Source organism: Balaenoptera ricei, chromosome 9 (genome assembly GCF_028023285.1).
Source record: "Balaenoptera ricei isolate mBalRic1 chromosome 9, mBalRic1.hap2, whole genome shotgun sequence".
In the NCBI taxonomy this organism is placed as follows: domain Eukaryota; kingdom Metazoa; phylum Chordata; class Mammalia; order Artiodactyla; family Balaenopteridae; genus Balaenoptera; species Balaenoptera ricei.
In genome coordinates this window covers 91,056,656-91,081,271 of record NC_082647.1, presented here as the reverse complement: position 1 = coordinate 91,081,271, position 24,616 = coordinate 91,056,656, and the positions used below count along the sequence as shown (strand labels likewise).

The 24,616-nt window shown below is 36.4% G+C and overlaps 1 protein-coding gene across 3 annotated transcripts in view; it reads left to right on the top strand.

The window, feature by feature from the left end:
• Nucleotides 1-24,242, top strand: part of GNAI1 (G protein subunit alpha i1) — an 89,737-nt gene extending 65,495 nt beyond the window's left edge. For all 3 annotated transcript variants that reach the window (XM_059934070.1, XM_059934072.1, XM_059934069.1), the window contains 4 exons: nucleotides 1,257-1,385; nucleotides 7,730-7,859; nucleotides 9,533-9,686; nucleotides 22,144-24,242. In XM_059934070.1, the coding sequence (XP_059790053.1) occupies nucleotides 1,257-1,385; nucleotides 7,730-7,859; nucleotides 9,533-9,686; nucleotides 22,144-22,334 (604 nt within the window). In that variant the 3' untranslated portion in view covers nucleotides 22,335-24,242. The remainder of the gene's footprint in view (nucleotides 1-1,256; nucleotides 1,386-7,729; nucleotides 7,860-9,532; nucleotides 9,687-22,143) is intronic.
• The last annotated feature ends 374 nt before the right edge of the window (nucleotides 24,243-24,616 follow it).

Here is a 24,616-nt window from a genome sequence, read left to right as displayed (position 1 = left end):
GATGAGGTACTAGGGGATTATCACCAATGCAGTAATACATTGATTATTTTAAATTCAGTAAATATAATACAGATAACTCACGCTGTCATCTCCATGTATTCTGGTGTCAGCTTCTGGTATCAGCATCACATACATAGACTTAACTGTCTAAAACATTTTGATTACTAATTCACGGGATAGCTTTCCAACCCCATCTCCAGAAATCAAATATTTATTGAGCTCCTTTTGTTTGTAAGACCCCATTCTAAATGGCTAAGGAACAGTTTCAGAGGGTAACATCAATGAAAGTTGCAAAAGTTGGTGCCTCTCTATAATAAACCTAGATGTATCGTCTAAATTATCTTGGACGCTTCCACTCTAGTATTAGACAACACTTCGGTGATGCTCCCCACGTTCAACTGACCTTAGGATTAATTCCATGCGTAGCCTACTGATGGACTTCCTCCTACCTCCGTACTGTTCTACTGCTTTTCCTGATGTGAATGACATTCCCTTTTATCCGTTGCACCTGTCAGATTTCTATTTATGCCCTTCACCATCCGTGAAGCCCTCTTGAACCACTCAGGTTCACCTGAATCTCTCCATACCTGGACTGTAACATTATTGATTCTAATACCTAAGTGGACACAGAATAAAAGAACTGCATGGTATGGCACCACTACATTTTTATAGCACAACATATTTTGCATCATTGGCAGAAAGTGTTGACTGAGTGACTGAAATCAGTGAGAAGTAAAATATGAATATTGATTCATAGAGGCAGTAAAATGTAGAGTACAGGAGCATGTGTTGTGTTTTCCTGTATGTTACTTAAGGTTGGTTGAAAAGGAACAATATTTGAATTCAGCCTTTGGCCAGAGGTTTCCTCACTACTTAGGAAGGCTTTCTAATTTCTCAACAAACGAATAATGTCTGGAACATAAACACAGTGCTACATCGAAGAAGTGTAATAAAGAGTTTCAAGGGACAAATTCATGGTGTGCCGTGAGTTTGGATGTTTATGAAGTTATTACTTTGTTTTCTTTTCCAACAAGGAGAATTACTGAAATATTTAAGGAACTTTGTGGCTGGAGAAGTATAAACATTTTCATTTCTGCGAGAGTTGTGTAAGATATAGACTTAAAATTACATCATTTCACAGAAATATAAAAACTTCAGTAATCTGGAGTATTGCATGCATCAGAATGTTTTACTCTGGTTTAGATGATCTTTATTGACAGTGTTAACTATTAGCATACTGTTGTTTATTTTTTCAGCTATTTGAATGACTTGGACAGAATTGCACAACCAAATTATATCCCAACTCAACAAGATGTTCTCAGAACCCGAGTGAAAACTACAGGAATTGTTGAAACCCATTTTACTTTCAAAGATCTTCATTTTAAGTGAGTATCTTCAAAACATATGATTTATGAATTTAGATACAAAACACATTGTTTAAGGAAAAAAAGGTATACTAATAAAAGTTTTAAAATTTTTAGAGTTTGAAATTACAAAAAATGTTTCACAGCTGATTGGAGAAAAGAATTTTGGGCTGAAAGAGGTCAAGAAACATTCAGGAGGAATATTTATATTTTTTATTTAAGAAAAAATAGCCATGCAAATTCCTTTTGCCTATATTTTTCACAGCGACTTAAATAAAAATAGTTTTTGGCTTTTATTTTTAAAAGGAAGTACTGCTCTAATATTTTATATTTTGGAAAAGTGTTGCCATCCATTTTTAGGTTTTACTGATAGAATATATGCTTATTTATGGAAATATTTTTAAAAGTTATCTTTTTAAAAATTTTCACAAAGATTTTTATTTATGTAAACTCATGTTTGTACTATTTCATGATGAAAAATGTTCATTTAATTTACAGTGTACTATAACTTAACTGAAGTCTGAACAGAGAAGCACTAAGTGGTAGCCTTTAGAATGAAAGGGAATCTGGAGTTCATTTTGTCTAGTCCGCTCATTGTGTAATGAACTGGGCTCAGGGAAGTTCATTTAAACATTGCATTCAGATTTACAGAACTATGTTTTTCTTTTTCCAATAAGTAACAGTTTTCAAAGTATGAGAAAAACTGCTGAATTTTGCTTCAGTTAACTCCAGTGCTCTGAAGCAGTATGATAATAAAGTAGAATTTCTGAAACCATCTTAAAGAAAGGCTCCTAGTGAAAGATTAAAAACAAATATTCATCAGCTGACCTCGTAAAGAAGCTCAGTATTACAAGTTGTGGGGAGCACACCTAAATATATGCAACTATACCTCTGATTCTCTCCATAAGTATTTTAAATATAATACATTTGTTACTATCATTTATCACTACATTATCCCACATTCAGTGATTCATGTAATTAAGTTTTCCAGAAAACTAAAATTTAATTTCAATTTTCCCTGGCAGCTTCCCTCCAAAAAAACAAACATTGCCCTGCTTTCTTAAACAGAGATATAGATCATAATTAGTTTATCTGACCGTGTAACTTTTGGTACTGTAACATGGTACTGTTTTGCATTTGCTTTTAATTTTTTTCTGTTTTCACTTTTTTTTTTTTTTTTTTTTTTTGGCGTCAGTGGGCTTTTTTTTTTTTCCTTTCCCTGCTGGTATGATCTCTTATTGAAATCATTTACCTTCTTTTAGTTTGCTTACTATTTGGAGAATATTAAATAACCAAACTGAGGAATATTAAAATAGTATTATTTTAAATAATCTGATTTGTCTTATTTGATAACTGTTGCCAGATGTATTTAAAAATTATAAAGTGATTTTAATTATAAGGAAATTCAGTGTTAGATTTTAAGCTTTACTGGGTCTTTTTTTAATCCTAGTACACCTTAAATTCTGATTTTTTTGGTTTCTGTTTACCTTGCTTTAAGACCATATTCTATAGCAAACTTAAATTGTTATGTTCAGATGATGACTGTATTCTAACCATGAAGTTTCAGGAGAAAATGCATGGGGTTAGGGTTAGCAAGTAAGGATTCCGGACATAGGCCCCTGGTTAGGTAAGGGCAAACTTGTTTAAGATTCTTAACAGACTGGTCCAATCTTGCTCATTGTCAGAGGTTTATACATAAAATGGTTACTGTCTATAAAAGGAAACGTAGAGTTGTGAGCTCTGTAAATGATGGGAAACGGCAAAGGTAAATGTCACATCAATTATTTGGTGCTTTGGGCAATCCAGCTGTGCAAATTTCAGTTTCGTTCTTCGGTAGATGCGCCCTAAACATTCGCTTCCAGACCATACACTTCACTTCCAGCCTAGGTTTCTCAAAGTTGCCATTTCAACATCAGGAGTTGTCTGTCATCATGGTCCTTCCAGGAAGTCCACTTATCTCGCTCTGTTTAGTCTCCTTGGGTGAGGTAAAATTTCACAGGATGTTTTTAGTTACTGTTTTCACTTGCTGACTTACAGATAAACATAGGTCTGTCAGGAACTTCAAATAAACTTTGTCTTATTTTGGATTTGAATTCTGTTAAATTACTATCATTGCTAACATATGGTTCCAACTTTGCTTTTTATATGTTAAGTGAGCCTCAGAAGAATGAGGGCAAAAATATACTTAGAATAATTCTACTGGGAACTCTTGAGTGTGCTTATCATTTTGTGTGTTTTGTGGTATAAATTCATTGTCTGATTTTTAACTGCTGATATAAAATTTCAGTTTCACTTATTTTGTGGTATGGGAATTAACATTCAAAATGAGGCAATAAGGCATTATAACTTAACAATATACATTATCACCTCTGTGACTAGGCATGTATGGAAAGTGTCTATGAGGATTATTTTGCTTTAAAGAATTAACAGTTTTATGTTGTTATATTTTTGCTGAATATAGAATTAAAGCATCCCTTCTCTTAGAAAATCATCATAACATGTTTCTATTCCTTTTCTTTAGTAATGTAATGTGCAGTTGGTTTTAGGGTGGAATGTCATTTATGGGGTTGGTATTCATATATGGTCAACTAGCATTGTCTCAGTCTTGGTCACAGTGGAATTAGATGACAGTCTGAGGGTAAGTCAGCATAGCTCAGGATAGCCAATATATCCCCTTCCATCTTCCCTCCCTCCCCCTGTTCCCTCTAAAAAGAGAAACCTAAGAAAACTCAATTTCACTCCCTATTTGATACTAGTCAAAAGTCTCATCTTTTCATATGAAGGAGAACATACTATAATCTTGCTTTGTTTTGGGTTAAAGAAATAGAAGTTCAGAATTTGAAGATAATTCTCCTGTATTTGTGAAATAATGAAAATGCTCTGTGCACAGTCTGATCCTTTGTCTTATTAGTTCTTAGTCATTTTTGCTCCTTGACTTATGAATTAGGCCAGTGATTCTCAAAGTGTGGTCTCCAGATCAGCAGCATCAACTTACCCACCTGGTGATTCTAATGCACACTGAAGTTTGAGAAGCAGTGGCTTAGATTAAAGGTTCTTTATGACCAGTATATAAATGACCCTCATTCATTTCTAAATTAAATAAATTGACGATTTCTTCTGTATTCATATTACTTGATTATCAAGTTAAAGCGCTTTTATATTTAACATTCCCACAGCATAACTGGAAGGTCTAGATCTTCAACATGGTAAAACTAACCTATTATTGATCCATTTAGTTTATTTTTGTGTATGGTGTTAGACAGTGTTGTAATTTCATTCTTTTACATGTAGCTGTCCAGTTTTCCCAGCCTCACTTACTGAAGAGACTGTCTTTTCTCCATTGTATATTCTTACCTCCCTTGTCATAGATTAATTGACCATAGGTGCATGGGTTTATCTCTGGGCTTTCTATCCTAGTCCATTGATCTATAGTTCTGTTTTTGTGCCAGTACCATACTGTTTTGATTACTGTAGCTTTGTAGTATAGTCTGAAGTCAGGGAGTCTGATTCCTCCAGCTCTCTTTTTCTTTCTCAAGATTGCTTTGGCAATTCGGGGTCTTTCATGTTTCCAGATAAATTTTAAAGTTTTTTGGTCTAGTTCTGTGAAAAATGCCATTGGTAAAAACTAGTCTATTATTGCTTGAAAGTGTTTTAAAATATTCTGTAGACAGAGTTCATTCTTTCATTCAACAAATGTTTATGAAGTGTGTGTGTTTGTCCAGTGGAGGGGATATAATGTGGCCAAAACAAAGTCTTTGCCTTTACGTTGTTTTAGGGATGGGGGAGGAGAGGAGATGAAATAACTGTTTAGTATTCAGGGGGTGATAATTGCTACAAAGAGAAATAAAGCAAGATGGGGGGGGGTATACTAGTTTCCTAAAGCTGCTGTAACAAATGACCACAAACTAGTGGCATATAACAATGGAAATTTATTTTTTGATAGTTGAAGCCAGACGTTTAAAATCAGTTTGTCAGCAGGACTATGCTCCTTCTGAAGGCTTGAAAAAAGAATCCTCCCTTGCCTCTTCTTAGCTTCTGGTGGTTGTCAGCAGTCCTTGGTGTTCCCTGCCTTATGGCCATATCACTCCAGTCCTTGGCCTTCTTCCCTGTGTGGGTCTGGTTCCTCTTTGCTTATTAGTTCACTCCTCAATTTCTCTCCTTTGTCTTGTATTTTACTTTAGCAGCAAGGAGAACCAAGGCTGTACCTTGCATTCTTTGCTTGAAAATTTTCTCAGCTAAATCTAAATATCCAGATTCATCTCTTACAAGTCCTACTTTACACCCAGCACTAGAATAGTTAAGCCAAGTTTTTGCCACGTTAAAACAAGGATTACCTTTTCTGCAGTGTCCAATAATATACTTCTCATTTCCTTCTGAGTCCTCAACAAAAACATCTTCAACATTCATATATCTTTCAACATTGTGTCCATGATGATATATATTCATTCTCTAAGAATAGAAGCTTTTCTACCATCCTCTTCACTCCATCTAAGTCTCATCAAAATCACCTTTAATACCCGTATTTCTAACCAACCATCTTTCAAGGCATTCTGGGCTTTTTCTGTCAAGTAACTCAAAATTCTTCCAGCCTTTCCCTATTACCCACTTCCAAAGCCACTTCCACAGTTTTGGGAATTTGTTTTACAGCATTACCCCACTCTGGGTACTAAAATTTGTGTCAGTCAGGGTTCTCGCAAGCAGCAGAACCAGTAGGTTCTGTGTATTTCAAGGAACTGGCTTAACGTGACTGTAGGTGCCAGCGAATTGGAAGTTTGTAGTGTAGGACAGCAGGCTCAGATAGAAACTGATGTTACAGTATTGAGGCAGAATTTTTTTTCTTCTGGGAAACTTCAGTTCTTGCTCTGAAGGCCTTTCAACTTATTGCATGAGGTCTGCCCACATTATCAAGGATAATCTCCTTTACTGAAAATCAACTGACTACAGATGTTAATCATAACCAGAAAATACCTTCACAGCGGCACCCAGATTAGTGTTTGATTAAATAGCTGCGTGTGATAGCCTAGCCAAATTGACATGTAAAACCAGCCATCAACAGAGTGATAATGTGGGACAGGGTGGGTTTTGTTGTTATTTTATATGGAGTGGTCATGAAATATGTGACATTTGATCAGAGAAGTTAGCTAAAATATATTATCTTTTTGGTAAAGTTGTCTTCAAATTGTGTTCCTTGGCAATTTAACAAATGGGTAATCATTTTAATTTCTTTTGTTCTTGTCTGATCTTTATTACCAGCTGTCCTTTTTATATCTTACCCATTTTGGTGTGTAGTAGAATGATTTTGTTATAGAGCATACTTAAACTTAATGAACAATTTACTAGCTAAACTAATAGAAAGAATGGCACTTAGATGATGATAAAAGTAACAATACTAGTTACTTTTGTAATGAGTACAGATCCTATGTACTCGGATTTGGTTTATAGGCCAAAACTATTCTACAGGGAAAATTCTTTTTGCCTGAGAATTAAATAGGGACTATTTTAATTAGTGCAGTATCTAGATAAATGGAGCCTTTAAAAATGTACCAGTTTGCATAGTGTTTCCATTATGTAAGTGGTTATTTCTAGGTTGCATAACATAATCTATGTGAATTTCAACTTGTGCTTAACTTAAACTCTTACAAGGAAAAGAGGAAAAGATTATTGTTTTTGTACTGTTTGTGTTACTACCCTGTACAGTAACCTACAATGGTCTACTGTTGTGTATCATGTAAAAATTAAGTTTTTTCAATCCTAATTTTCAGACTGTTCAGTAGGCCATCCATGTATCTCATCTTTTTTTTTCTGTACCATGGTTTTACTTTTTAATTTAGGCAGCCTGTTTGCCCCTGTTTAAATATGACTTGCTTGCTCAGCTTTTCTTACCTGGGATGGTTTCTCCTTTACATCGAAGTTCTGCTGTATTGCTTCTGAGAGAAAACATTTTGTAGTTGGATGAGGGGACCATGTTCTCTGCCTCTAATGTTCTGTGACTTTAGCAAATTGAATATATTCTGTCATCTCCGCATTCTTATAGCGCTGCCCCTTCTTTTGTATTTGTTTTCATGTTCTGTTCTAACGTGTTCTCATACGTTAATGAATGTGTTATTTTTTTTTTTAGGGTATTTTGGGTTTTTTGTTTTGTTCTACTGTGAGATAAAACAAAATGGTTTAAAAACCAGCAGACTTTTTTTCCTTTGTGAAAATCAATTTGTGACATTATTTTCCTCCCATAAAGTCCTTTTCTCCTTTCTTTCCATCCCACATTCCCTATGCGATTTGGAGCTTTTTCTGTTGATTTTTATAGAACTCCTCAGAGCCTCTGAACATTCAGCGTGATGTCAAACTCATTATTTTTCCTCTTACAGAATGTTTGATGTGGGAGGACAGAGATCTGAGAGGAAGAAATGGATTCATTGCTTTGAAGGAGTGACCGCCATCATCTTCTGTGTGGCGCTGAGTGACTATGACCTGGTTCTAGCTGAAGATGAAGAAATGGCAAGTAGAACCACTACTTTTTTTTTTTTAATTTTATTTATTTATTTATTTATTTATTTTTGGCTGTGTTGGGTCTTTGTTTCTGTGCGAGGGCTCTCTCTAGTTGCGGCAAGCGGGGGCCACTCTTCATCGCGGTGCGCGGGCCTCTCACTATCGCGGCCTCTCTTGTTGCGGAGCACAGGCTCCAGACGCGCAGGCTCAGCAACTGTGGCTCATGGGCCTAGTTGCTCCGCGGCATGTCGGATCTTCCCAGACCAGGGCTCGAACCCGTGTTCCCTGATTGGCAGGCAGATTCTCAACCACTGCACCACCAGGGAAGCCCAGAACCACTTTTAAAGATTGAGCATGGCATATGAAGAGCTAGAGATGTAGCCAAGAATTTTTCTGTGAAAAATTCTTTTTTTTTTTTTTTTTTAATTATTTATTTATTTATTTATTTATGGCTGTGTTGGGTCTTCGTTTCTGTGCGAGGGCTTTCTCTAGTTGCAGCAAGCGGGGGCCACTCTTCATCGCCGTGCGCGGGCCTCTCACTATCGCAGCCTCTCTTGTGCTGAGCACGGGCTCCAGTCGCGCAGGCTCAGTAGTTGTGGCTCACGGGCCTAGTTGCTCTGCGGCATGTGGGATCTTCCCAGACCAGGGCTCGAACCCGCGTCCCCTGCATTGGCAGGCAGATTCTCAACCACTGCGCCCCCGGGGAAGCCCTGTGAAAAATTCTTGAAGAATTCTTGCTAATGCGTAAATTATTTGAAAGTTCAGGCTCTTTTCTCTAACTTTTCTGTGTAGTATATTTCCTTTTTAGAATGCAAAGAAGAACAGATGGATCCTGACAAAAAGTTAATCTCACCTCAACCCTAGATGCTTAACTAGGCATTTCTGAGATCTGGTGTCTACATACTAAATGAAAATAAAGTTAGTTCCATTATAGTCCAAGGCTTATTTTTCTTAATTTATTACTTCTGCCAGCTCAGTAATCCTTGATCTCTGTTATACTTTGCTACTGTCATGTAATTTTCAGATATGTTTCAGTGTACCATTAATCTGGGGGAAATATTTTTAATTAGAAAAAAGCTATAAGTGTCAGTTTCTTTTATTAAAATAAGTTATATACAATTATCATGCAGTAGGTGTAGTGCACATGTTCATTTCTGTCATTCTGGCACTATAAAATATATTAGTGCCCTTTTTGAAACCACAAATCCTGGAAGGGCAGGAAGCAGGAATTGGAGGTTTCCTTCCCTAATGTACCATTATATTTAGGGTATTGGGCTAATTGTGTTTCACCTTTTTCAGTTTAATTTATTAATCTTTAAAAACCTCTACTTATCTTTTAATGGAAACTTCAGTTCGCTCTGTAATAATGAGGTCTCCTTTGAAACGTTTGCACTTCGCATTTCTAGATCGCAGGGTCCTGCAGCACAGTGACACGCTGCCGGCACTCAGCAAGTACTGGTTGAATGCAAAAAAGTGATGAGTGATGTAGACACTCATCTTGCCTAAAATCAAAGTGTGTGCTTGTTCTTAAATGGCAAAAATATGTTTTTGTGGGACGTTACCTATTTTTCATCTAAGTTCTATTGTATTACCATACTTTTTTTTTTTCCACGCTCATTTTTTAAAAGTAATATTTCTCAAAATCCTTGCCATTATGACAAACTGGCTGTATTCTATTACAGAACCGAATGCATGAAAGCATGAAGTTGTTCGACAGCATATGTAACAACAAATGGTTTACAGATACATCTATTATACTTTTTCTAAACAAGAAGGATCTCTTCGAAGAAAAAATCAAAAAGAGCCCTCTCACTATATGCTATCCAGAATATGCAGGTATTTTACTTTCTGTAGATAACTTGTCAGCTCGTATATTTCTAAGTGAACGTTTCCCTAAGGCAAGATTTCAGTTGTTGATTTGAATCTTTTGGCTTAGTAATTCTTAACCTTTAAGAGAAATTATTTATCAAACTGCATTCAAGCACAAGTAGTTCCATGAGTTGTGGGTGAGATGATTGAAAATAACATTCATTTTAGGGAAAAGCTTTTAGATAATTTTCTATGATGACTCCAAGTCTTCGTAAACTTACGATATTGATTGGTTCATCCAGTTAACAGATCTTATGTCAGGTATTGTGTGATGCACAATAAATAAAATGTGTCTCTGGTCACTGACTTAATCTCAAAGACAGAGGTACTCCTAAACAAACAAAGACACAATAGCAGTGCAGCACGTGAGTACAAAGGAACATGGATAGTAATTGGAAGGGGGAAAAATTAGAAAGGAGTCTGTTAGCTAACTCCTCAGGGGAGTCAGGGAAGGTTTCACAAGAAATCCAGGCTTTGGTAATGAGACTGTTAGTGGTACTTTAATTTTACTGCTGTGTAAAATGGTCTGCAGTGAGAAAAGGAGACCTGAGATGCAGTCCTGGCTTTTCCATAATTAGCTATTTGATCTTGAACAAGGCAGTTAATGGGGTCTCACTACCCCATCTGTGAAATCAGAAGTTGGGCTAAAACATTGGTTAAGTTTAGTTCATTGGAACACTTCCCTGGCTGCTATTGAAAGTGGGTGCAAGGAACAGTGATACTCACCCCCCACCCCCTGCCCCCCTCCACACTCAACTTCTCCCTCCCTAAAGCAGAGTAATTTAGCTTTCATCTGTTTTGCATATTGGGTTTCTGAATAAGGCTTTATTTTATTTTAATGAAGAAAGTTCGATGCCAAAAAAAAAAAGTTTAACTACCAATAGTTTATCTGATCTCTAAATCTAAACATTATGAAGCTTGGTTAATTTAGCTAATTGATACAAGTTACCCTCACTCCATCCTCATTGTTAAAAAAAAAAAAAGGTCTCAAGAATTTTTTTTGGTTGAAAAATGTGAAAGTGAAATATTATATTTATTGCATTATTTTTTTAACATGCTTATTGGAGTATAATTGCTTTACAATGTTGTGTTAGTTGCTGCTGTATAACAAAGTGAATCAGCTATACGTATACATATATCCCCATATCCCCTCCCTCTTGTGTCTCCCTCCCAACCTCCCTATCCCACCCCTCTAGGTGGTCACAAAGCACCAAGCTGATCTCCCTGTGCTATACGACTGCTTCCCACTAGCTATCTATTTTACATTTGGTAGTATATATATGTCCATGCCACTGTCTCACTTCATCCCAGCTTACCCTTCTCCCTCCCCGTGTCCTCAAGTCTATTCTCTACGTCTGTGTCTTTATTCCTGTCCTGTCCCCAGGTTCCTCAAAACCACTTTTTTTTTAGATTCCATATATATGTGTTAGCATATGGTATTTGTATTTCACTTTCTGACTTACTTCACTCTGTATGACAGACTCTAGGTCCATCCACCTCATTACAGATAACTCAGTTTCATTTCTTTTTATGGCTGAGTAATATTCCATTGTACATATGTGCCACATCTTCTTTATCCATTCATCTGTCGATGGACACTTAGGTTGCTTCCACGTCTTGGCTATTGTAAGTAGAGCTGCAGTGAACATTGTGGCACATGACTCTTTGAATTATGGTTTTCTCAGGGTATATGCCCAGTAGTGGGATTGCTGGGTCGTATGGTAGTCCTATTTTTAGTTCTTTAAGGAACCTCCATACTGTTCTCCATAGTGGCTGTATCAATTTACATTCCCACCAACAGTGCAAGAGGGTTCCGTTTTCTCCACACCCTCTCCAGCATTTATTGTTTGTAGATTTTTTGATGATGGCCATTCTGACTGGTGCAAGGTGATACCTCATTGTAGTTTCGATTTGCATTTCTTTAATGATTAGTGATGTTGAGCATCCTTTCATGTGTTTGTTGGCAATCTGTATATTTTCTTTGGAGAAATGTCTATTTAGGTCTTGTGCCCATTTTTGGATTGGGTTGTTTTTTTGATATTGAGCTGCTTGTATATTTTGGAGATTAATCCTTTGTCAGTTGCTTCGTTTGCAAATATTTTCTCCCATTCTGAGGGTTGTCTTTTTGTCTTGTTTATGGTTTCCTTTGCTGTGCAAAAGCTTTTAAGTTTCATTAGGTCCCATTTGTTTATTTTTGTTTTTCTTTCCATTTCTCTAGGAGGTGGGTCCAAAAGGATCTTGCTGTGATTTATGTCATAGAGGGTTCTGCCTATGCTTTCCTCTAAGAGTTTTATAGTGTCTAGCCTTACATTTAGGTAAGGGGTTTTTCGGGATCTTTTGTGTTTCCATACACATTGTGAAATTTCTTGTTCTATTCCTGTGAGAAATGCCGTTGGTAGTTTGATAGGGATTGTACTGAACCTGTTGATTGCTTTGGGTAGTGTAGTCATTTTAACAGTGTTGATTCTTCCAATCCAAGAACATGGTATATCTCTCATATCTCTCCATCTGTTTGTATCATCTTTAATTTCTTTCATCAGTGTCTTATAATTTTCTGCATACAGTTCTTTTGTCTCCTTAGGTAGGTTTATTCCTAGGTATTTTATTCTTTTTGTTGCAGTGGTAAATGGGAGTGTTTCCTTAATTTCTCTTTCAGATTTTTCATCATTAGTGTATAGGCATGCAAGAGATTTCTGTGCATTAATTTTGTATCCTGCTGCTTTACCAGATTTTCATTGATTAACTCTAGTAGTTTTCTGGTAGCATCTTTAGGATTCTCTATGTATAGTATCATGTCATCTACAAACAGTGACAGTTTTACTTCTTCTTTTCCAATTTGGATTCCTTTTATTTCTTTTTCTTCTCTGATTGCTGTGGCTAGGACTTCCAGAACTATGTTGAATAATAGTGGTGAGAGTGGACATCCTTGTCTTGTTCCTGATCTTAGAGGAAATGCTTTCAGTTTTTCACCATTGAGAATGATGTTTGCTGTGGGTTTGTCATATATGGCCTTTATTATGTTGAGGTAGGTTCCCTCTATGCCCACTTTCTGGAGAGTTTTTATCAGAAATTTGTGTTGAATTTTGTCGAAAGCTTTTTCTGCATCTATTGAGATTATCATACGGTTTTTCTCCTTCAATTTGTTAATATGGTGTATCACATTGATTGATTTGCGTATATTGAAGAATCCTTGCATTCCTGGGATAAACCCCACTTGATCATGGTGTATGATCCTTTTAATGTGCTGCTGGATTCTGTTTGCTAGTATTTTGTTGAGGATTTTTGCATCTATGTTTATCAGTGATATTGGCCTGTAGTTTTCTTTTTTCATGACATCTTTGTCTGGTTTTGGTATCAGAGTGATGGTGGCCTCATAGAATGAGTTTGGGAGTGTTCCTCCCTTTGCTATATTTTGGAAGAGTTTGATAATGATACGTGTTAGCTCTTCTCTAAATGTTTGATAGAATTTGCCTGTGAAGCCATCTGATCCTGGGCTTTTGTTTGTTGGAAGATTTTTAATCACAGTTTCAATTTCAGTGCTTGTGATTGGTCTGTTTTTATTTTCTATTTCTTTCTGGTTGTCTCAGAAGGTTGTGCTTTTTCTAAGAATGTGTCCATTTCTTCCAGGTTGTCCATTTTATTGGCATATAGTTGCTTGTAGTAATCTCTCATGATCCTGTGTATTTCTGCAGTGTCAATTGTTACTTCTCCTTTTTCCTTTCTAATTCTGTTGATTTGAGTCTTCTCCCTTTTTTTTTCTTGATGAGTCTGGCTAATAATGGTTTATCAATTTTGTTTACCTTCTCAAAGAACCAGCTTTTAGTTTTATTGATCTTTCTGTTGTTTCATTTCTTTTTCATTTAAATATGATCTTTATGATTTCTTTCCTTCTGCTAACTTTGGGGCTTTTTTGTTCTTCTTTCTCTAATTGCTTTAGGTATAAGGTTAGGTTGTTTATTTGAGATGTTTATTGTTTCTTGAGGTAGGATTGTATTGCTATAAACTTCTCTCTTAGAACTGCTTTTGCTGCATCCCATAGGTTTTGGGTCGTCGTGTTTTCATTGCCATTTGTTTCTAGGTGTTTTTTTTGATTTCTTCAGTGATCTCTTCGTTATTTAGTAGTGTACTGTTTAGCCTCCATGTATTTGTATTTTTTACCGATTTTTTTTCCTGTAATTGATATCTAGTCTCATAGCATTGTGGTTGGAAAAGATACTTGATACGATTTCAATTTTCTTAAATTTACCAAGGCTTGATTTGTGACCCAGGATATGATCTATCCTGGAGAATGTTCCATGAGCACTTGAGAAGAAAATGTATTCTGTTGTTTTTGGATGGAATGTCCTAGAAATATCAATTAAGTCCATCTTGTTTAATGTGTCGTTTAAAGCTTATGTTTACTTATTTATTTGCATTTTGGATGATCTGGCCATTCGTGAAAGTGGGGTGTTAAAGTCCCCTACTATGATTGTGTTACTGTCTATTTCCCCTTTTATGGCTGTTAGCATTTGCCTTATGTATTGAGGTGCTCCTGTGTTGGGTGCATAAATATTTACCATTGTTGTACCTTCTTCTTGGATTGATCCCTTGATCATTATGTAGTGTCCTTCTTTGTCTCTTGTAATGGTCTTTATTTTAAAGTGTATTTTGTCTGATATGAGAATTGCTCCTCCAGCTTTCTTTTGATTTCCATTTGCATGGAATATCTTTTTCCATCCCCTCACTTTCAGTCTGTATGTATCCCTAGGTCTGAAGTGGGTCTCTTGTAGACAGCATATATATGGGTCTTGTTTTTGTATCCATTCAGCCAGTCTATGCCTTTTGGTTGGAGCATTTAATCTGTTACATTTAAGGTAACTATTGATATGTGTGTTCCTATTAGCGTTTTCTTAATTGTTTTGGGTCTGTTATTGTAGATGTTTTCCTTCTCTTGTGTTTCCTGCCTAGAGAAGTTCCTTTAGCATTTGTTGTAAAGCTGGTTTGGTTGTACTGAATTCTCTTAGCTTTTGCTTGTCTGTAAAGGTTTTAATTTCTCCGTCAAATCTGAATGAGATCCTTGCTGGCTATAGTAATCTTGGTTGTAGGTTTTTCCCTTTCATCACTTTAAATATGTCTTGACACTCCCTTCTGGCTTGCAGAGTTTCTGCTGAACGATCAGCTGTTAATGTTATGGGGATTCCTTTGTATGTTATTTGTTGCTTTTCCCTTGCTGCTTTCAATATTTTTTCTTTGTATTTAATTTTTGATAGTTTGATTAATATGTGTCTTGGCGTGTTTCTACTTGGATTTATCCTGTATGAGAGTCTGTGCTTCCTGGACTTGATTGACTACTTCCCATGTTAGGGAAGTTTTCGACTATCATCTCTTCAAATATTTTCTTAGACCCTTTCTTTTTCTCTTCTTCTTCTGGGACCCCTGTAATTTGAATGTTGGTGCGTTTAATGTTGTCCCAGAGGTCTCTGAGACTGTCCTCAATTCTCTTCATTCTTATTTCTTTATTCTGCTCTGAGGTAGTTATTTCCGCTATTTTATCTTCCAGCTCACTTATCCGTTCTTCTGCCTCAGTTATTCTGCTTATTGATTCCTTCCAGAGAATTTTTAATTGCATTTATTGTGTTGTTCATCATTGTTTGTTTGCTCTTTAGTTCTTCTAGGTCCTTGTTAAACGTTTCCTGTATTTTCTCCATTCTATTTCCAAGATTTTGGATCATCTTTACTATCATTACTCTGAATTATTTTTCAGGTAGACTGCCTATTTCCTCTTCATTTGTTTGGTCTGGTGGGTTTTTACCTTGCTGCTTCATCTGCTGTGTGTTTCTCTGTCTTCTCATTTTGCTTAACTTACTGTGTTTGGGGTCTCCTTTTTGCAGACTGCAGGTTCGTAGTTCCCGTTGTTTTTGGTGTCTGCCCCCACTGGGTAAGGTTGGTTCAGTGGGTTGTGTAAGCTTCCTGGTGGAGGGGACTGGGGCCTGTGTTCTGGTGGATGAGACTGGATCTTGTCTTTCTGGTGGGCAGGTCCACGTCTGGTGGTGTGTTTTGGGGTGTCTGTGAACTTAGTAGATTTTAGGCAGCCTGTCTGCTAATGGGTGGGGTTGTGTTCCTGTCTTGCTAGTTGATTGGCATGGGTCATCCAGCACTGGAACTTGCTGGCCGTTGGGTGGAGTTGAGATGGAGATCTTTGGCTTGCTGGCCGTTGGGTGGAGGTGGGTCTTAGCATTGAGATGGAGATCTCTGGGAGACCTCTTGCTGACTGATATTACGTGGGACCAGGAGGTCTCTGGTGGTCCAATGTCCTGAACTTGGCTCTCCCACCTCAGCGGCTCAGGCCTGACTCCAGGCCCAGGCACCAAGTCCCTATCAGCCACACGGAGACATATGGCATCTTGATGCTGTGATGCTGAGTGTAGTTCCAGGGGAAGGAGCTTGGTGGTGCTACTCTAGCTGCTCCGGGTGACCGCTGCCTCTGTTAACAGCTCCACTAAGCCTGAGGGTCTACCAGCTGCAGGAAGATGAGACCACCCGGGGCAGCCTTCAAGCCGTGATTCTTGCCACGATCCCTGTTGTCGCTGTCGTGGAATCCGGCTTCCCCCACTGCTGCCCAAGTCTCAAGAATTTGTTTCATTATAAACAAAATTTGTCAATTTTGTATTCAGTAAATTGTACAGTGAGTGTTCACTGCCTTTTCACAGGCAGTGTTAAAACAACCATATGATATCAGTGCTTTTACATCCCACTTATGTAGGTGAGAGCACTGTGATTTAATGAAGCAGTAGAGTCCAAATCCAAACCCAAGTCTGTTGCATTCCTACATCCAGGACATTAACAACCAGAATACATTTAATTATATATTTTCAATGGAGGCAAAGCAGGAGGGTCTCCAATCAGTATGATCCTCCTACTCATTACTACAGCCCTTTTTATGTATCGCAAAGTTATACTTTGAAATAATTTCACAGAATTAACTTACTTTAAAAGTTTTGTTTTCTTTTTGAAAGTCATAGTGTCCTAAGTCACCTTATTCAGAAACATTTTTAGTGCTTTGTTAGGAATAAAATTATTTATAGTTCTAATTCCAAGATTGAAGTTGCCCAGAATCAAGGTGGCTCAGTTTGGCCTTTACTTTCCTCTGTCTTTCAGTTCACCTTTGTCATTTTCTATTGTGAAGTAGCCCTTTTGTGCTAATATTATCAGAGGACCCAAATCAATCCTCAAATATTACATACTTACAGGGATTTTTTAGAGCAGCCAAGAAGATAGTTGTTAGCGCGTTTTTTGCCAGGTATGCATTGTGTTCAAAATGTTTTTCGTATGTTGTCAAGTTAATAAGAATCACTGATCTCAGGCTCTTTGAGCAAAGAGAGTATTACATAATTCTTTCATAGTCCCAGTGTTAAGACTATAATTAAAAACTTCATTGCACATGCTAAGTATTGATGCTGTCACCTCTTGTTGCACCCTCAGCTCTTAATCCCTGTGGCTACTGTTTGCTATAGGAGAACCCATTGTAGCCTCCAAACTACTCACTTGGTTTATCCCCTACCTCTCTCTGCTCCTGTCTTCTCCTCTTTTTATCTATTTACATTTTGGCATTTCACCAGATTCCATCTGCAGTCTTATAGTCTTCTAGCACTCCATTCTTTCATAGTCATATTTATTCTCAGCATGATAAATTCAGTTGTCAACTCTAATTTCTTTGTTGAGTCTCAGGATTGCATTTCCAACTGCTTGTTGAATCTATCCATGTTTTTTAGCACCTGAGACTCCAACTGAATTCATGTTATTTTTTTTAATTCAAATCTCCTTTATCTCCCTTTGAATTAGATCACCAGGCACCCAGTTCTCTAGTGTTGAACCAGATTATCATCTGTACTTAACCTTTATTCAAGACAGTTCTATCACGTTAGAAAATATCTGTCACCTTCCCCCTAGTCATTCTTTTCCAAAACTTAAAATCAAGTTGAGGAATGTATCTTGTAGTTCTAGGGCTTCAATAATCTAACTAGCTACCCACAATAGATACAGCAAATTGAGCCATGCACTCAGGGCAAGCTGTTTTCTCAAAACATGTTTTTAATTTAGAGGTTGTATTAGCTCCTGTGAGTCAAGAAGACATTGTTTATTGCTTTAGAATTTCAGAGTACCAACCTTATTATGATTTAGTAAATTAAAATTTGATTTGTAGAGTATATGGTTGTCTGCTAGCAACTTACTTAAGAGATAAAATTTAAACTTATTTTGACAACTTAGAGAAAATGGAAAAATTCATAGAAACATACAACCTACCAAGTTTGAATCATGAAGAAATAGAAAATCTGAACAGCCTATGTTAGTAAGGAGATTGAATCAGGAATCAAAAACCTCCCAATAAACAAAGTTCATAATCAGATGGCTTTACTGGTGAATTCTACCAAACACAGAAGAATTAATTGTTAGCAGTCCTTCTTAAACTCTTCCAAAATTGGAAGCATTCTCTCCTTTTCCATAACTCATTTTACCAGGCCACCATTACCCTGTTACCAAAACCAGGCAAGTATGCCAAAAGAAAAGAAAATTACAGGCCAATATCCCTGATAAACATAAAATTACAGGCCAATTGATAAACTTAAAATTACAGGCCAATATCCCTGATAAACATAAACATAAATGCAAAAATCTTCAACAAAATATTAGCAAACTGAATTCAGCAATACATTAAAAGGATCATTACACCACAACTATGTGAGATTTATTCAGAGGATGCAAGTATATAGTTCACTGTCTGCAAATCAATTAATGCAACACACCACCTAAACAAAATGAAGGATAAAAATCACATGATCATCTCAACAGATGCAAAAAAAACAAAAAGCATTTGACAAAATTCAACATCCATTTAGGATAAAAACTCAACAAAATGGGTACAGCGGGAATGTACCTCAATATAATAAAGGCCTATAGCTGATATTATACTCAACAGTAAAAAGTTGAAAGCTGTTGCCCTAAGACAGGGAATAAGACAAGGTTTCCCAGTCTCACCACTTTCATTCAACATAGTATTTACAAGTCCTACCACTGCAGTTTAAGCAAGAAAAAGAAAAGGCATCCAAGTCAGAAAGCAAGAAGGAAAACTGTCACTATTTGCACAAGACATGGTATTACACATAGAAAAATCTCAGATTCACAAAAAAACTTAAAACTCACAATCAGTGAATTTAGTAAAGTTGCAGGATACAAAATCAGTATACAAAAATCTGTAACACTAGTAATGAACTATAAGAAAAACTGAAAGTCAGATTTACAGTTGCATTAAAAGAACAAAATTTCTAGGAATAAATTTAACCAAGGAGGGGAAAGGCCTGTACACTGAAAACTGAAACATAGATGAAAGAAATTGAAGAAGATACACATAAATAGAAAGATATTCCATGCCCATGGATTGGAGGAATATTAATATTGTTAAAAAGGTCCATACTACCTAAAGTTGTCTAACAGAGTCAATGCAATCCCTATCAAAATTCTAATAGCATTTTTCACAGAAAGAGAATAGTCCTAAAATTCTGAATCACAAAAGACTCCAAAAGCTAAAGCAATCTTGAGAAAGAAGAACAAAGCTGGAGGCACTATGTGCCCTGATTTCCAACTATATTACACAGCTACAGTAATCAAAACAGTGTGGTATTGGCATAAAAAACAGACACATAGATCTGAGGAACAGAATAGAGAGCCCAGAAGTAAACCCATGTATACAAGATCAAGTAATTTATGACAGATGACCCAAGAATATACAACGGGGAAAGAACTGTCTCTTCAGTAAACAGTGTTAGGAAAACTGGACAGCCACATGCTAAAGAATGAAACTGGACTGCTTTCTCCACCATACACAAAAATAAACCCAAACAGATTAAAGACTCGAACGTGAGACCTGAAACCCTTGAACGTAAGACCTGAAACCATAAAACTCCTAGAAGAAAACACAGGCAGTGAGCTTGACAGTCATGATTTTTTTTTAAGTTTGACACCAAAAGCAAAGGCAACAAAAGCAAAAATAAATTGGGTGACATCATCAAACTAAAAAGCTTCTGCACAGCAAAGGAAGCCATCAGCAAAATTAAAATGCAGCCTAAGGAATGGGAGAAAATATTTGCAAAACATTTATCTGATAAGGGGTTAATATCCAAAATGTACAGTCATCCCTCCATATCCTTGGGAGATTGGTTTCAGGACCTGCCATAGATACCAAGATCTATGGATGCTCAAGTCCCTTACATAAAATGGCATAGTACAGTTGGTCCTCCATATTTGCTGGTTGCAAACCCACAGATACAGAGGGCCAGCTGTATAAAGAACTCATACAAGTCAGTAACAAAAACACGATTTCACTATTAAAATGGGCAGAGGATCTGAATAGACATTTTTCCAAAGAAGACATACCGGTGGCCAACATGTCCGTGAAAAGGTGCTCAACATCACTAACAATCAGGGAAATGCAAATCAAAACCACAATGAGCGGGACTTCCCTGGCGGTCCAGTGGCTGAGACTCCACTCTCCCAATGCAGGGGGCATGGGTTCAATCCCTGGTCAGGGAACTAGATCCCACATGCATGCTGCAACTAAGAAGTCCGCATGCTGCAACTAAGGAGCCGGTGAGCCACGAACTAAGACCTGGTGCAACCAAATAAAGATAAATATTAAAAAAAAAAAAAACCACAATGAGCTATCACCTCACGCCTGTTAGAATGGCCGTTATCATAAAGAAAAGAAATGCCAAACGTTGGTAAAGACGTAGAACAACGGGAACCCTTGTACCCTATTGCTGGGAATGTAAATTGGTGCAGCCATTATGGAAAACAATATGGAGATTCCTCAATAAATTAAAAATAGAACTACCATATGATTCAGCAATTCCACTTCTGGGTATTTATTTGAAGAAAATGAAAACACTTTCTGGAAAAGATACATGCACCTCTCTGTTTATTGCAGCATTACTTAGAGTAGCCAAGCTATGAAAACAACTGGTGAAGTACAGGGGAGGGGAAGCACTGCAGTAACACAGGTGGTACTTTGAATATAGGTTTCCTCCTGACATGGAGTGAGCCTCAAATGTGGAACAGAGGGTCTTAGATTGGCTTTACCAAGCAGGCTGGGTAACAGAGGACCTTGAAGTCCAGTCACATAATTTTGTGTTATTACTGCAAGAGACAGAATTAACAGTTTTTTTCAAAGGAACATTTTATTGAAGTATCATATGTATACATATATAAACTATATAGATACAGTATATAGATACTCACATACTTAGCACAAATGTGAAACTTACTGAATTTTAAAAAGTGAAAACACTGATATATGCACCATTCAGGTCAAGAAATAGAACATTTCCAGGTCCCCAGAAACCCTGTCATGCCCCTCCCAGTCTTAACTGATCAACTTCCATCCACCCACCTACTCACACAAAGAGTAACCACTATTATGACTTCTGTCTTCATCGATTAATTTTGATTGTTTCCAAACTTGTTTTCTAAACATCAGTTGTTTACAGCATATACTGTGTTTTGTGTCTGCCTTCATTTGTTCAGCAGTATGTTTATGAAGCTCATCTATAGTATTGTGTGTAGCAATAGTTCTTTTATTCTCATTTCTCTATGGCAGCTCATTGTATGAATATATACCAGGATTTATTAGCCAGTCTACAGTTAATGAACTTCTGGGTTGTTTCCTAAAGTAGAAGTTCTGCTGTTAACAGTCTTTATATGTCTTCTGGTGAACATATGTATATAGTTCTGTCAAGGACACACCTGGAAAACTGAACTCTTGAGTCACAGAGTATGTGTGATTATCTTTAGATACTGCCAAGTAGCAAAGTGTTGTACTCAGGAGTCTTCAGTCAGTCACCTGAAAGCAGAAGTGTGTCATTCACTTTTTTGTAACCTCATAGGCATAAACCACATTGTAGACCCTTGTACAGTTTTTGAATACAAAAATTGAGAAATGCTAATTAATGTATATATAGGAAGGGGAATAAAAAATACCGATCAGCATCAGCCAACATTTCTTGATCCAGCCACTAGGCTAGAAGTGAAATAGTGTGCCACCGTCAGGAAACTGAGTGGTTCTGTGTTAGGATGTAGAGTATAAGGGGTTAGAAAAAAGGGACTCTGACAATTGGAGATTGAGGCAGAAACAAAGATCATGGGGAACCTGGAATACCGTGCTTTTTGTTTTTTGGGTTTTTTTTAAGGGTAACTTATGTCATTACAGGGTGATTAACACTGGGTATTTTTCACTTAGAAGAAATAGTTTATCTTATTCTCGAAGGGCAAAGACGATTATAGAGTCCACATATTTTACACATAAGAAACTGATTTCAGTATTTTAAGGTCCATGTTGCTTAGTGGTACACTCATTTTAACTTCGCCTTATGTTTCTTTCCTTTTCCCATATCAGGCTCAAACACATATGAAGAGGCAGCTGCATATATTCAATGTCAGTTTGAAGACCTCAATAAAAGAAAGGACACGAAGGAAATATACACCCACTTCACATGTGCCACAGATACCAAGAATGTGCAGTTTGTCTTTGATGCTGTAACAGATGTCATCATAAAAAATAATCTAAAAGATTGTGGTCTCTTCTGAGTTTTGCAGTAAATGGTAAAATGCATTTTCAAACCAAATGAGTACTTATATGTGGATCTCTCTAGACTAGAGTCTTGCAGCAACACAGAATGTAGTATATGGGAAATGCATCTGGGACCTGACCAAAATTTTCTTTTTTTTTAAACTGGAAGTAATGGAAGGTCCTTTCTTAAATGTGAGAAGTGGTCCTGCAGTGTGAAACTAAGGGCAGTGTTAAAGCTGGACTCTAGTGTATTGATGACTTCTGTGTAAGTGTAAATATGCAAATGTATGTATACGTGTATTTATGACTTTAGTTTTCCACATTACTTTTAGGTATTAAGAGTGGCAACTTATGATTTTAGTGTGATGGCTTGGGAAATAATAGAAATATTAAGTACTTTGTACTGAATGACAGACTATTATGTTTGCCAGTTTTAAACAGCTTTATTTATGTTCATGTCCTGTAAATTTTTAAGTACAGTAATTAATATTAGGACACATTGCAGCCCTTGTCTTGATTATATGTATACTTGTAATCATAAAAATGTTATTTGTACAAACATTGCACAGACTATTTTAATAACATGATTTGTTCTTTAAATTTAATGTGTTTTATTGAAATGTTCTTGAAGTGGATGAGTATACCTGCCTTTGGATCAGTTAAACATTGTATGCATTTCAGTTTTTCTTTTAAGAATGCATGCTAATCTGATTCTACATTAGATTTGGTTTGAAAACAAATTTCAGATTTTTGAGGATATACTTACAGACTTATTATAAATTCTTAATTTTTATTCGGTTGGTTTGTTTTCACTTTGAATTTTAATATTTGGATGGTATTCATGCATTGCCTTAAAGGTGATGCCAGATTTTTATACACTTTAAATAACTACATTTTTATTTATAACTAAGTTTAGGTGGGTGTGAGAGCATTTTTGTGGGTAAAAAATAAGTTAGCATAATGAATTTTGAGACATTCATTTGTGTATTTCCTTTGGGAAATCCCTTGTACCTACTATACATGATAGCTCCTTGTTTAGAAGATAACAAGAAAGATCTTTGAATATTCTGCTGATGATAAAATGCAACCTTTAAATTCATATATGTAAGTAACTAGTTTCAAATTTAATTATCACGCTATGTTAAAATTACTTTTTTCCCTTAGATTATTCAAATTTCCTCCACTTGCTTGAGTTTGTATTATTTCTTTTTAAACCGTGCTATTATTTCTGAGAATGAAATGGGCAATTACACTTAGAAAATGAGTAACAGCATTTAATTAGAAAATGAGTAACAGCATTTAATTAAGTCAGTGATTGTGTGTATCCTCAAGTAAGTGTTACATTTCTGCTAGATATTGAATTTTGATAGTCATTTTTAATTATTCATGGCGTGTCTCTATGACCTCGTTTCAGCAAAGTGAACAACATTCCATACCCTACTTCTCTTTTTTACTCATCTTGAAAAAGTTAGTCTTTCAGTAAGCTTCATGGGTAAGTAGTTTCTAAATTTAGTTGTGTGCTATCATTTTGTTGAAGTCTCTTTGTGGTTGTGTGTGTGTGTGTGTGCGTGCGTGTGTGTATAACCGTTTCATTTTGGGGATTTGTTTTTCTTCTTTGTAATGTAGAGAAATTCAAAAATTTCTTAACAAAATTCTTCAAATGTGTTAGTTTAGATTCTTTATGTGCCTTTCATGAAAGATATGTTTTCATTAATTTTATGGATGGAAGACCTGTTGTATTCATATTATGAAGCTATGTATGAAGTTCAACTATCCTGTAAATCAATTTGAATCATGAGAAATAAGTTTAAAACGCCACAAGAAGCACATATTGGTGACCATAATTGATGAATTCCTGAACTTTAGTCTGTGTAATTGTGTTACTAATAAAACCTAATAAATTTGAATTTTTAAAATTTTACAAACCTGTTGGCTAATACGTGTTTTGCATTAGCATTTAAGTATCAGTCTATTGTGTGTGCTCATTTCTTCTTTATCTGTGTTGTCCTTCTGCAATTTCATCTACTCCAGAAGCTTGAGTTTTCCCTGCCCCAAGTATCCGCATGAGATGTGGTGCCACATTTGGAATTGCCTGCTTGATATCCCCTTCTGAGAAGTGACTGCCTGCTCCAGTTCAGTATGTGCAAACCAAACTCATCATTTTCCCTGTCAACCAGTTCTCACCTCTGACTTTGCCATTGCACTCTCATTCATTTAATCCCTCAGTGGGGAATTTTTCAGCCATATAAGTTACCATTTGCTCACAAGTCTACTTTCCCAGTGCCTCACATGTGTTTTT